This window comes from Dama dama, chromosome 12, assembly GCF_033118175.1.
Source record: "Dama dama isolate Ldn47 chromosome 12, ASM3311817v1, whole genome shotgun sequence".
NCBI lineage: Eukaryota > Metazoa > Chordata > Mammalia > Artiodactyla > Cervidae > Dama > Dama dama.
The window spans coordinates 11,466,978-11,480,701 of record NC_083692.1 but is presented as its reverse complement, the minus strand read 5'-3'; the positions used below and the strand labels follow the sequence as shown (position 1 = coordinate 11,480,701).

General features: G+C 41.5%; 1 protein-coding gene across 1 annotated transcript in view; it reads right to left on the bottom strand.

Moving 5' to 3' along the window:
- Positions 1-3,758: 3,758 nt before the first annotated feature.
- STON2 (stonin 2) overlaps positions 3,759-13,724 on the bottom strand; it is a 166,311-nt gene continuing 156,345 nt past the window's right edge. Inside the window, exons 6-7 of the mRNA XM_061156503.1 lie at positions 12,964-13,166; positions 3,759-10,734 (exon numbers count right to left, since the gene is read on the bottom strand). Of these exons, the coding sequence (XP_061012486.1) occupies positions 10,651-10,734; positions 12,964-13,166 (287 nt within the window). The 3' untranslated portion in view covers positions 3,759-10,650. The remainder of the gene's footprint in view (positions 10,735-12,963; positions 13,167-13,724) is intronic.

Genomic DNA, 13,724 nt, shown 5'->3' with positions numbered 1-13,724 from the left:
GTAGTAATTGCGTCCCTACTACCATCTCACTGCATCTTCTTTGTTGTCTCTGGACGTGGGGTATCTTTTTTTTTTGGTGGGTTCCAGCAGCCTCCTGTCCATGGCTGTTCAACAGCTAGTTGCAATTTTGGTGCTCTCGCAGGAGGAGATGAGCACACATCCTTCCACTCCCCCTTCCTGAACCGGATGTCTGTGGTGGGCCCAGACTTTCACATACACCCCTGGTTGTGGCCTATAACACGCTCCGTCGCTGCAGGCTGTCTCCATTCTGCCAACCCGAGTCCTCACCCCAGGTGTGGCCTCTGAAGCCCGAGTTTCAGCACTCAGCCCCCGCCTGCACCAGCAGACACAGGCCTGAGGCTGAGCACACGGCGATGGCCCAGACCATCTGGGCAGGTCTCTGTTTTGCTTGCTGCAAACCAACAGCTGCACTCTCCTCCAAACCTTTGTAGCGTCCTATCTGTCCTGCTTTGTCTTGGGTACTCTTTAAGTTCATCATTTTAAAGTCTCAGGAGAGAATATATTAGTATATACTTGTTAGTTTGGTAGCAAAAGAAACAGCAAGTTTTTTTTTTTTTAATATTAGGTTTCTGATAGGCTACTGGCAAGGCTTGCAGGATAAACATACCCAGGTTCGGTAGGTCTAAAGTGTTGATTCTCCTTTGCCCCAACATTCAGTCTGGTCACCAAATATTTATATCCTTTGCACCGAGCATTTCTTTCTTCATTGCTGTTGTCATCCCCTTATTAGATGTATATTATTTTTTTTTAGATGTATATTATTAAGAGAGTGAAATTAAGGGCTAAGTTTTGTACTGCCCTGGCAAATTGGGAGAATTCAGTATTCTTGCAGCATTTCTAACAGCAGTAAATTTCTGAGGTGCATAGAGAGAGAAAAGTAGCAGTAGATTTCCCAGACTGCAGAGGATCAGAAATGGAAAGAGGAGTTGACTTCAAGAAAGTCTTAACTGAAATACAGAATGAATTTTAGTCATATTCAGTTGCATGTTGATTATACTTGCTGACTCATTTTGCTTTTGGTGCACTTTGGCCATATACTGAGAAAGCAATAATAGCTGCTGCTTTTTAATGAGGAGGATAAAGCCAATAAATATAAAATGTTAAAAGGCTGCACATAAGAACTAAAGGCAGTAGAAGAGATGTACAATAGGGGCTTGTTCAAAAAGAGTTCAATGTGGGAAGAAATAATTGGAGACTGTCCCAGTTTCTGAATTATATATATCCTTTTCTCTGCTACTGTCAGCAGATTAGTCTAGGCTTCTGGGACTTTATGCCTGTTGGTGAAAAGAAGAGAGGGGAGGACAGCAGAGGGAGCTAAGAGAGAAGTCTTGACCCCTGGGTCTGCTCTTGATAGGTTGAGAATAGATTTTATCCCATTCTTTTCTGTTGAGACCTAGACTGTGTTTGGGAGGAAAGTACCTGTATTTTGGTTTTAACTCCTACTGAAAAATATTATCTGTAATTTTGAGACCTCTAAGTAAAAATCGTGAATACGTTCTTTTTTTAGAGATCTAACACATAATTCTCTTTGGTATGGAAAGATACTTCAGCATCTTTTCTTGGGTCCATATTAGGATGTGATGGAGTGGAAATAAAAATTGCTTTGCCTAATAAAGTGAAGTATAAAGTATACGTCTGTTCAAGTTATTTGGTCTGCCATTCCACTCAGTGGATCTGTGAGGCCAATAAAAGATGCTGTCAAGCCTGAAGCAGTCAATTCACATTGCTAAACTCAGGGGATAACTGTGGGACTCATTTTAATGATTTCTCTCCACATTGACCGTGAACTGGAAGGCACTGTGCAGGTGGCTGGGATTTTGGGTGGTGATGATTCTAGTGGTATCCTCTCATTAAAGAAGGTTGACACCCTAGTCTATTCTGTAGACAATTTAAGTGATTTTCAAGAGTGAGTTTTCAGTTCTCCCTTGGCAGTGAAACAGTAAGTCTGGGGACTTGAGGGATTGGCACCTTTACTCAAGCTAGAGCTAAGTGAGAAAGATCTTTAATAAGAATTCCCTCTGTAGGGTACTGGCAATGAACTTTAGACACAGGGATACCTGATACTTCATTTTAGGTTCTTTCCCCATGTCCTGCTGTAAATACTCACCATTGATTTTAAACTAAAGTCAGCATCGGTTGTAACCCCCAGCCTTGAATTATTAGCGCCTTGCCCAATGGAGAGGGAGCTGCCTTCATTAAATAAGATCTAAACTATGTCTGTGCATCTAAAATACTTGGTCCAGGTGGTGTCACCAGAGTATAAGCACTACCTAAGTGTTAGGTCATATTATTATGTCTAGGGAGACAGAAAGTGCCCAGCCTGGAGGAATACAGAGCACATAGTCGGAGGTGATAAAAGAGGAGCTGAGAGGAGTGTTAAGAGCTGACAGGTGACACGGAAGACTTTAAATCCTCATCTTCCCTTCCTCTCATTCCCAGCCCTTCCTCCCCCAAATCCTAAGGAATCCCAGGAAGCATACTTGGCTCCAAAGAGTTACTTGAGTAGTTGCTCCACTTGGGTATTAAAAGAAAGGGGGACTTTAGAAGGCTAAAACCTTGTGACAACATGGGAACTAGACAATTAGGTCTCAAAATTTGTTCAAGAGGACTCTGGGCAGATAGCAAGGGAAGAATGGGGGAAGGAGTAGAATATCCACAATCTAAGAAAACCTTATGCTCTTATTTGGCTTTTCATCCTATTGTATACCTGATAAGTTACTAATATAAATTAATTTTGCACGGCCTAGGCTATGAAATTCTGTGTGTTCTATTCAGGATAGAGTTCCCACAATGGGAGGAACCACTGAACTGACCTGAGTTCTCCCCTTGTGGATAACTGTATTTTGCAATAAGATGCCTATGGTCTGTTTTGAACTAACCAAAACACAAAGCTCTGTCTCTTTCTTGTTTACACCAAAAAAAAAAAAAAAAAAAAAAAAAAACCCACAAAAAAATCCCACCCTTTATTTTCCTTGCCTTCAATCTTTCCCCTAGACCAAAACAACCTGCACGTTGCAGGCAGATTAGTCATTCCAGAATAAAGCTTTCTGGGCAAGATTCTCAAGTGGCTCCACGGTATTTAGGAGACTGAGTCCAACCTCAAGCTGGAGGCCAGCTCTCCCACAGCTCGGCCCCCTGTCGCTCTTACCTCTTGGTGTGCAGGAACCCCTGATGCAGGTGAGGCTTCTCTCTTAATCCAACTGCGTCTACCTTTGCGTCTTCCCAACTCTAAACTCCCGTGCTCTTGCCACTGAATTCCATTTTATCCCCACCTCCAGGCCTCACTGAAAAGCCATCTTTCTTATGAAAACCTCCCAAGTATTTTAGTCCATAATGATTTTTTTCCCCTGCATTTACGTTGACATTAGTCATTTGGATTCATCAGTGAATTAAAGTTATTTGTAGAGTGCTAACGATATGCCAGAAACATAATACAAATAAGTGTGTTATTTGATTATGTCCTCTTTTATATTTCTCACTTATTTATATATGTATTTTCTTACTGCCAAAAAAATCCCTGTAAGAACTGTTTTGTTTTCTTACAGGGTTAGGCACAAAGTAGGAATGCAGAAAATATATCTTGAATTCACTAAAGTATATTCATGATAAACTTAACCTAGGATACAAATCACTTGGTAACTTGTCAACTTATGATCACTCACTGTATTAACTGGGTGATGAGTCTTCTTAATAATAAACATTTTTTTAATGCTTGATCGAATTAAATCTTGCATAGATTTTGTTTAAAAGTTTTTATTAATAGGTCTTTTTCATAGCTCAAAAAGGGGGTTACAGGTGATAATCAGCGGAACAGCTGAAAACAAAACCTCACCTCTACAGAGTTAGCCAGTGTGTAGACTTTATTACAGAGGCACATATTTTTTTAAGTAAACTTTTTACATAAAATAAATCACAACACTGAATGAGGATGGATGATGAAGAAAGGAAAACCCAAGTCTTGGACCAGCTGAATCATTCACTGGGATCCTGGGTCCCTCCATCCTGACATATTGAAATTCACGATGAGCATCACAAGTGGAGAGTGAGGAGGGGGTGCTTTTTTATCACTTCCAGGCTTAAAACACTGGTTGTTTCATTTCCTGAATATGGTAAACTTTCTCTAGGTTCTGTTGGCAGGCTGACACAAAGGTTAAACAAATGCTGACTCAGAGTGAGAGCTGTTCAAATTCTTCCCTCTGCTACCCCAGTACTTCAAAACCCTTAGACGCTGTGGTCCAGTTGGTTGCTGTCAGGATCTGAGTGGACATCTGCTTCTCCAGAACTGCTCCCCTTGGAAACCACATGGGGGGCACTGATCCTGAAGCACAGGGAGGCAAGACCACGGTGCTTAAGGCTTCAGTCACAGTGTGGCTAGAGGGAGTCCACAGCCAGCGCTGAGGGCTTGATCTCAGGCAGAAGATGGGACCAGGAGAGGAGGCTGGAATTTCTTTCTCTGGCTGGCTGGAATCAAGCCACTACATTTGACTGATTCTTAGTACTAGAAACAAAATCATACTAACACATACCACAAAGGAGATGCTACTCTGTAGCTTGTGTGTGTGTTTTTAAAAATTAATAGTTACATTTTCCTATTACTAAAAGATCCGATAGGGAGGACTTGCCTTTTCTCTAGTCTGGTTTTGCCATAACTATGTGACAGATATTCCCAGAATCTTTCCTGTTTTTTCTTCCTTCGATTTCCTCAGTCTTTTATATAAAAGGACATATTTATAAACTGTTGGTCAGCCATGGCCCCTTCGTATCATGGAGGGTGAGACCTACACTTCTGTTTTGGGTAGCACCCAAATCCCATGAAGTCCTCTTCACCCTCACACCACCATTATGCTGGACGATGCTAGGGGAACTTCCAGAGCAGGGTGCCAATGAGATCGCGACCCACCATGTTTCTCTGTGTTTTGAAGGCAGCTACTAAACAGAGGGTTGCAGGGTCTTTGGGGCAGATGGTAAACGAAAGAGACACAAACAGGGGAAAGATGGGCCAGCTGCTTTCCCCAGTATTCAAATCTTAACTTCTTGCTTCCCAAGACTGGATGAAGAGTCCTACTGACATGGAGCATGACTAACATTGGCACCAGAGCATAGCCTATGCAAGTGGAGCTGAAAGGACCTGAAGGAACAACTAGTCCAGCGTCTTCACTTTTTTAGCTGAGGTTTCTGAAACCCAATTGGAAAAATAGCCAGTGACTGACCATGATGATTGTCTCTATGACTGTGTCCTTTAAAGATTCCTAGAAACCCCGGTTCTCTTTCCATCAGCAGTCCACAGTGTCCTTGTGTTTCCTCAGCTCCCGTTAGGGAACTGGCTGCTGGGACAGCACCTTGACCAAATACTTGTTGAACTCAACTAACTCCACTGTTTATCCCTGCCAGGCAAACCTGGTATTCCTGGAGCTCCTGACATTTAAGGGATGACCTCTCGTTCACGTATTTTGAGGTTTGGTGTCCAATGCTCTATTTGTCATTTCTCTGTAATTTATATTTTTTGATTCTGTTCTTTTATAACCTTTCATTAAATGCAATTATTATTTGCCTCTCTCCAGGCACTACCAAACACATTACTATGGATATTTTCTGCCTTTACAGGCCTGGAATATTACAAATTCAGAGATACTTTTTTTTTTTCCAGTTGTTTAAAGAACTAGACTCTTAACCAGACTTGCTAAGGCACAGTAGTAGAAATGTAAAAATTCCATTTTCCTGGTTTAGTGAATACATGGGAGAATACTACTGATACACACATTTATTTTCTACATTGTTGACTGCCTTATACATCTCTTTCACTTTTAATTCCTTAAATACATAAATATGAGTCACAATATCGAAAGCAACTTTCATTTACAAAGAACATAATTAAGAAATGAAGAAATGGTGACTTGTAGGGAATTGGCACTTAAAGATTGGTAATGTTTAGAAAGCACGTTTAGAAGTTGGTGAGAATGCTATGACTAATTTCATAAGAGCTGTCATGGTTCGGATGACACCTGTAGTGAAATGTTAAGAGATAATTCCTTTATTGGATGATATTTTTTGTGGATTTAGTTTTTTGGCCAGTTTTGTTTGAAGTTCCTGTTGCATTTTTAACATGACCTAAACTCTAGATATGTCAGAATTAACTTACAATCATCATTCATAGAATAGTTAGTTACCATTGCCAACTGAGAAAATTTTAAAAAGTAGGCTAGATGGCAGCACTTCCTATTCACATCAACTTAATATGTTCAAGAGTTGGAGGGAAAATTTCAGATCATTCTGTTTTCCCACCACCACAACACCTAAGAGATTTAAAGCAGTTCTGAAATCCTGATGTTACTTCAAAAGTTTCAGCTTACTATCTCAGGCTTCCTTACTATGATACAAAATAAATACACAGTGACACTGGTGAGTGGTTACTGTTAGGGAAAACAAAAAGACCTCGCACACCAAGACTGCCCATGATTCTAGTAAATGCTTCCTTCTCCCACTGACCATTCGAATAGACAAGGCTCAGGCTCACAGAGCTCTCTGACTTGCAAGAACAAAACTGAATCAGTAATCCAGACTGTTGACAGCATCTATGCTGCTGTTATCTTTGGGCATAAAAATGTTTTTCAACATGAATAAGGTTCACTGTAGTTTAAGTTCAGCTGCACATTAAGTGCTTAAGTGCTGACAGTTATTAGTTGACAGTGGGGGCAAGAAAAGAAATGACTTAAGTGCTCCAGGAAATGAAAGCATGCTTGTACGCTTTAAGGTGAAGTGTCTGATGATAAGGAAGGGTTAGGCAGTCTTGGAGTCTCAGGGTCAGTATTCATTCAGCAAACATTTACTGAATACCTAATAATTTTTCTTTATTACATGAATATATTTGTCTTGTAGGCATGGATTTAAGGTAGGTGAAATTTATTACATTCCAAGTTTGGTGCTAGATAGTAGAAAGAAAGAATGATATATTTCTTGCTTCCATGAGTCACATTTCTTGGGAATGTGAATTTCTAGGGACCCACTCCAGTATATTCTTGCCTGGAGAATCTAGGACATGGACAGAGGAGTACGGCGGGCTACAGTCCAGGGGTTGCAAAGAGTCAGACACGAATGAGCGGCTAACACTTTGAAGCTCCTGCCCTCATCTGTTAAGATCTGAAAAGAAATTACTCTCATTTCAAATAAGAAATATTTTACATTAAACAACGTTCTCAGGAATTCCCTGGCAGTCCAGTGGTTATAACTCAGAGCTTTCAATGTGGTGACCCAGGTTTAATCCCTGGTCAGGGAACTAAGATTCTGCAAGCCATGCAGTGCCCCCCAAAATAATGTTCTCAGGGGTTATGAACCCTGACAATAATGCAGGACGGTCAGGGCAGGTGGGGGGCAGAGGACAAAATAGAAAAAAAAAAAAAGAAAAAATCTGTCCAGATTATATTTAAGTGAAATACAAAATTTTGAGAAGACGTAACTAGTACTATATTCCCAAGAGTAAGAGTGGCAAAGGGGGTTTTCCCCCCAAAGCACCTCATATTCTCTTGTCTGACATATCACAATGAGAGCATTTCTTATCTTCCTTTACTATGAAGTCATAAAGCAAGTCACCAGCCTCAAAAAAAAAGCATAGCTCTTGATATCAAGGGACATCTAATTTATGTTCTAATAGCAACAGACTGTGTACTGGTAAAATGAATTCACTTCTAGTATTTTCACATTATTGACAACATAGAAAAGAAATATTTGTGTGTCTATAGACACACAAAATAGAAGTCCAGGGTGGCAAACTTAGAATCTGCATATCAAAAAGGTATTTGTCCAACTGTGTTTTCTATGTAGGTTATTAACAAAACTACATAGAAACTACATCTAAAAATAAGTAGTCTTACATTTTGCAATTCCCTAAATGCTACCCATAAACAGTTTCTAAAAAACAGTAGAGTGAAAACAAATCTGATGAAATCAAGGTGTTAAGTTTTTTAAAATGAATGATAATTTGATTGCTGAATGCAGATAGCGTGGAAGGAAGTTTTCCAACCCTTGGTTTAAAAAAAATATTTATATCCAGGTAAAGCACAAAGGCAATGAGAATTAACCAACAGGAAAAAAGGGTCCAACCACCAATACATATGTGATGCTAGCAGGTGAAGCAGAGCTCTTGTGAGGGTGCATGGGCTCTAACCTTGGCTAAAGAAGGTGCTGGAATATGCTTGACCTTGGCAACTCTTCCACCCATCTCAACACGTCTATGAGAAATCCTCATGAGCTTTTAGCACAACAAGGGAAGGACTATGCCTTGGAGTCCCCCCACTTGACAAAGACCTCTAGAGGAACCCACCATATTTCAAAGAGCATGAAAAGCTACTTAGAAACTAAAAACAACTAGAGTTAGAGTCCCATTACTATTGAAACTAAACGTCTGTGTAGAAGGTATCTTGGTAAGAATCTTGCCTACATCCAATCTTAGAGTCCCTTTCATGGCATTTAGGAGCGATGGGATATTTTAGCTTTTGTTTGGGTGTCTATAGCAACTGGAAATTCTACTACTTGAGTCCATTCCTCTTTAGAATAACTCTTATTGCAAAGTTCTTTCTTGTGTTGAAGCAAGCATCTGTCATCTATAAAGCTCCTCTTTTTGCCCTTTGAAGCAACACAGGAAAAGCCCAGTTCCTCTCCCCTTTTATAGTTCAATGGAGATTTCAAGGCAGCTATTATATCATCCCCTCTTTTTCCATTTGCAGCTATACCGTCTGTTCTTCAGGGGAACTATTGCCTGATTCCACGTATAATCAGACTCTTCACGATCCTGGCCACCTGGCCCTGGATGCAATAATTTATTAATGTCTCTCTTAAAATGTGGTTTCCAGAACTGAACCCAGTCCTCCACCAGATGAGGCCTGAGCTGTGTCGCGTGCAGGGCTCCCTAGATTTCTGTCACCACAGGCTGAATGTGTTAGTTTAGCCATGATATACCCCTGACTCAAAACTGAACTCACATTTCCCTAAGAAAACATTTCTACAAAAACTGCTGTGAAACCAGGACTTTCTAACACCTTTCCCATTAACACACACATCCGTACACACATAGGCGCCCTCGTCTATACTCAGAAGGTTGCATTTAAGAAACTCAGAGTGTGGGAGTCTCTTGTTAATGCCTGTTCAATTTTATCCTTTTAGTTTCAGTCTTATGTTCACATATTTCAAAAATTACAATGATTTCTGTATCCTAATGTCAGTACATAGTTAGAATTCAGTGAATATTCATGGGATGAATTAATCCTGAATCTACTAGTCAACAGACTAGATATATATGTCTACTTCTGGGTCATCTATAAATCTGATAGGCATACTTTCTGCCCCCCTTACTCTCTTCTTCATCAGAGAACTAAGAAGGCAAATAAAAACTGCCTTTAAATTGTTGATCCTAGCATTCCCTCTGGGATGTGGAGGTACAGAATATGAGCAGGAGCAGATGAAGAGAAAGAATATTGAGTGTCCTAGATTCTTGGAATCAGGATTTAAGGTTCCCAACATTAGAAAAATATGGCTTTCCCCTATCTCTACCCTAGAGTTTTCTGCCTTTCAGATCTATTAGAATACTGTGATTATCAAACTGTGAATTTTTAGGAAAAGCTCATACAAGCTTAATTTTGAAACAACTTTTAAAATGATCTTTTCAAATTACATTTCCTATAAAGTCTGAGTTAGAGACACGAAGGTGTCTACTGGCTATGAGGTATAAAATGGAGTTCCCAAAATGCCCTTGACAAATGCCTGAGATATATGTATCCATTTATTTCAGGAGTCAGAAATGGCATCTATTTTTCAGTGTGAATTTAGAAAATCACTGAGATTGAAGCTGTCTCCTGAAATGAATATTATCTCAAAATGAATATTCCTTTTCCCCAGAACGAAGAAAAATAGCTCAATTTTGCTTTCCGTTCAACAGCCACTCTTTCCAGAATACAGGGCTAATTACAGAATTTAAAAGCATCCTATTGTGCCTTTTTCCCCATTGTCTATTGTGACTCAGGATGGTGAACCCTGGGACTGACACTTTAGAAAGATGGAAAAAGTGTTTCAATCTCGAACCTGGAAGAAAACATTTCAGAAACTTCCTTCTTGCATAGTGCTAACATTTGAAGCATGGAGACACCTAAGAAAGGTCTAGCAGACCCAGAGAAGAAATTGGTTTTGTACCTTTTGTCATTTTTTCTCTAGAGAGAGTGATGGAGGTGGAGTCTTGGTTAATTAACTTCTCAAGAAACTGTTTTCCAGAAATTGATTGACAGATGAACATCAGGAAGAAATCACGCCAACACTGATGGGGGGGTGGATTTCTTTTCCTGACTATTATCAGTTGCAACAAGCCATACCCAAGAGCCTTGAGATAAGCGAGAGTGGAGGGAGGCTTAATTATACCGTAAGCTCCACAGGCCAGGTGACCCGTGTGCCTCAAGCATAGTCAGAGCCTCTCCCAGGCAGCCACCTTAGGGTTCCCTGTTAGAATACAGGTAACTACAAACAGGAGGGTCCATACACTGTTCCCCGCAGGGAGGAGCCGTGCTAGGTACTGACTTGAATTTCAGCTATTCAGGAAGACATCCTATGGTGCTGCTGGGGTCAGGAACCCCCTGCAAGACAGCCTCATCACTGGACCCCACACTCCTTGGGATTTTCCAAGTCGTCTCCTTCCAAGTCCAGCTTCAAACTCTTCTTTTGCTCAATTTCCACCTGTCAAGAAATAGATGTCGGAGAGAAATAATCAGAAAGAAATATCAGGAAAACAACCCAACAAATAACCAAAAGAGAAAAACCTCACCAGGTTCTTTGAGAGTCCTTACAGTTTGGTTAACAGTCTGGGGTTTAGCCACACCAAGCTACTGGCCCTGTGTAGATCATGACTCTGAATGTGCACATGCCCTTGGCTTGGTCTGGAATTCCTCTCCCTCAGTCCACCCGGGAAATCCTTCTTCTTTGCCTTGCACAGTTGCTCAAAGATCACCTCTCCTGTAAAGCTGTTCTTGACTCCCCAGGTAGAATCAGGTGCCCCCCTGTGTATATTTCTCCTGCACCCTATACACTCGCCCAGCCCCACTACAGCCCAGGCCCTGTAAGACAGGGCAGGCCCTTTTAACTATTAAACCCCAATAATATAGGCAAACACAAAGGTTTATCAAATGAATGGAATTCTTTGCAGTTGGCTGTTTACACTCTCTCTGACTTTGTCCCTTTAAACAGTCTGCGGAGAATCCCCTGGCAGTCCAAAGGTCAGGACTCTGCACTTCCACTGCAACGGGCATAGATTCGATCCCTGGTCAGTGAATTAAGATCTTACATGCATGCGGCAGAGCCAAAAAAAAAAAAGTATCCAACAGTATTTACAGTTCTGCCTGTATCTTCTGCAGAATCAGTTCAGTTCAGTCACTCAGTCATGTCCAACTCTTTGCGACCCCATGGACTGCAGCACGCCAGGCCTCCCTGTCCATCACCATCTCCCAGAGTTTACTCAAACTCCTGTCCATTGAGTTGGTGATGCCATCCAACCATCTCATCCTCTGTCGTCCCCTTCTCCTCCTGCCTTCAATCCTTCCCAGCATCAGGGTCTTTTCAAATGAGTCAGTTCTTTGCATCAGGTGGCCAAAGTACTGGAGTTTCAGTTTCAACATTAGTCCTTCCAATGAATATTCAGGACTGAATTCCTGTAGGAATACTATAGCTTTTGCAGAATACTATAGCTGTTCATTATAAAGAGATTAATCAATTAATCTTGTCTTGAGAGTGACACACCTCATCTGAAGCCTTTTGATAAGTCAGGCAGGGAATCTTTTGAGTTAGGGAGCTTCATAATAAAAGCTGCTTCTCTCAATACTGATATTTATAATAATGAGGGAAAGAATTCAAGACAAAACAGTTGACTAGGGTCATGTTTGAAGAAAGTGCCGGAAAAAAAAAAAAAGAAGAAAGTGCTGAGTTGTTTTTTTTTTTCTGGCCACAAGATGGAGTATTTGTTCTTTTCAGTAGTTGAATGTTTTGGATCGTACAACTAAGGAAACATTTAAAGAACAATTAAATGATGGTATAAATCTACGGGTGTTATTATGAATAGAAAATCATTAAACCACTTTGCCAAATCCTTCTTCAGCATGCCTGCTACGGCCCCCTGCCCATTTTCCATCTTTGTCATTTAATCTCCTCCTGTGCGTGTGTGCTCAGCTGCTTCAGTCTTTGCAACTTTATGGATCGTACCCCCCTAGGCTCCACTGTCCAGGGAAGAATCCTGGAGTGGGTTGCCATGCCCTCCTCCAGGGGATCTTCCCGACCCAGGGATGGAACCCGCATCTCGACGTCTCTTGCATTGGTTCTTTACCACTAGCATCTCTTCCTACTGAATCTCTTAACTCCCCAAGATATAATCATTCTTTATGTCAGAACTCTCCAGCTTCACACCCCCCTTTACAGCCCTGATCCTATTACTACTATAAAGGTTTGCCTGGCTTTTGAGATTGCTCTGTTACAGTCCAGTGACCAGGTCAGATGTGTCTTAACATCACTCAGATCCACTTCAACATCTGCAGCTGAAATATATGCTTAGAGTTAACATTTTCCTGAGCCTGCCTGCACTTTCAAGCCCACTCCCCTGCACATAAATTATATGATAAACAAGTAATAATAATCCCCTAACCCCATGGCTCTTTTGTCATTCATGGCAACTGAGACATTATATCCTCCTCTTTCATTAGCCTTGATTTCTCTTTCCAGCCTTTCTGTTGCCCACGAGCGGGTTTATTCACTTCACTCAGAGCAGCTTCAACCACAGCTATGCACACTGGGCCACCGCCATGGTGACCAGAGCACCCGTCTGCACCCTGGGCGGGCACTGCTAAAAGGAATGGGAGCAGGGAGTGTTTGGGGGTAAACAGACAGACTTGGAAGCATTAGCCAGATGCCCCCCGAGGCTACCTTGTAGCTGTAGTGTGCGGAATAATTGACCCACTTCCTGACATCCGTCTTGTCTTCCACCGAGATGGATCTCACAGCAGCTTTGGAGGCAGACGTTGTAGGCATGCTGAACTCGACGTTCACGTGATTGGCAAATCTGGAAGGCACTTCCCGGTCCGAGCCAAGTTCAAGGTGGCAGAAGAAACAGTGTGGGTGACCAGAAGCTATAAAAGAAAAACAAAGAATCTAGGGTTTGGCTTCTTTGGTGAAGTGGAAGGAAAGCGTCAGTAACAAAGGAGGCCTGGCAGCCTTTCAGAGGGTCCAACGCTGAGCAGAGGACTGGCCTAGGCGGAGACCACACTGCATGTATGTGCCTCAGACTGCTGAACGTAACACCGTCTCATTACGGTAGCCTGGTATCCTAGCAATAAAACCCATGACCTGGGAAGGGAGGCTCACTCTGCCTGCTTAGGTCAGAGCGCGACGTGAACACAGCACAAATACCAGGAAAGAGAGACTGTAGATGGGCAGAAAGGAATAAAAGAGATCAGCGCTTAGCACCTAATAAAACATCAAAGGCAGACACCTGGAGCAAAATCATCAATTTCTTTTGAAAGCTAAGTTGAATTTTCCTCACAGCAGTTCATATTTTTTTTAAATGCTTTTGGAGTGTCTTTCAGGTGAATGAAATATGTAAATAACAAAGCCGTTAGAAACTGCACATAGGCATTAGGGAAGCATGGTTTCCAAGATATCTTCCTAGGGCGACATCTGGGAAAGAA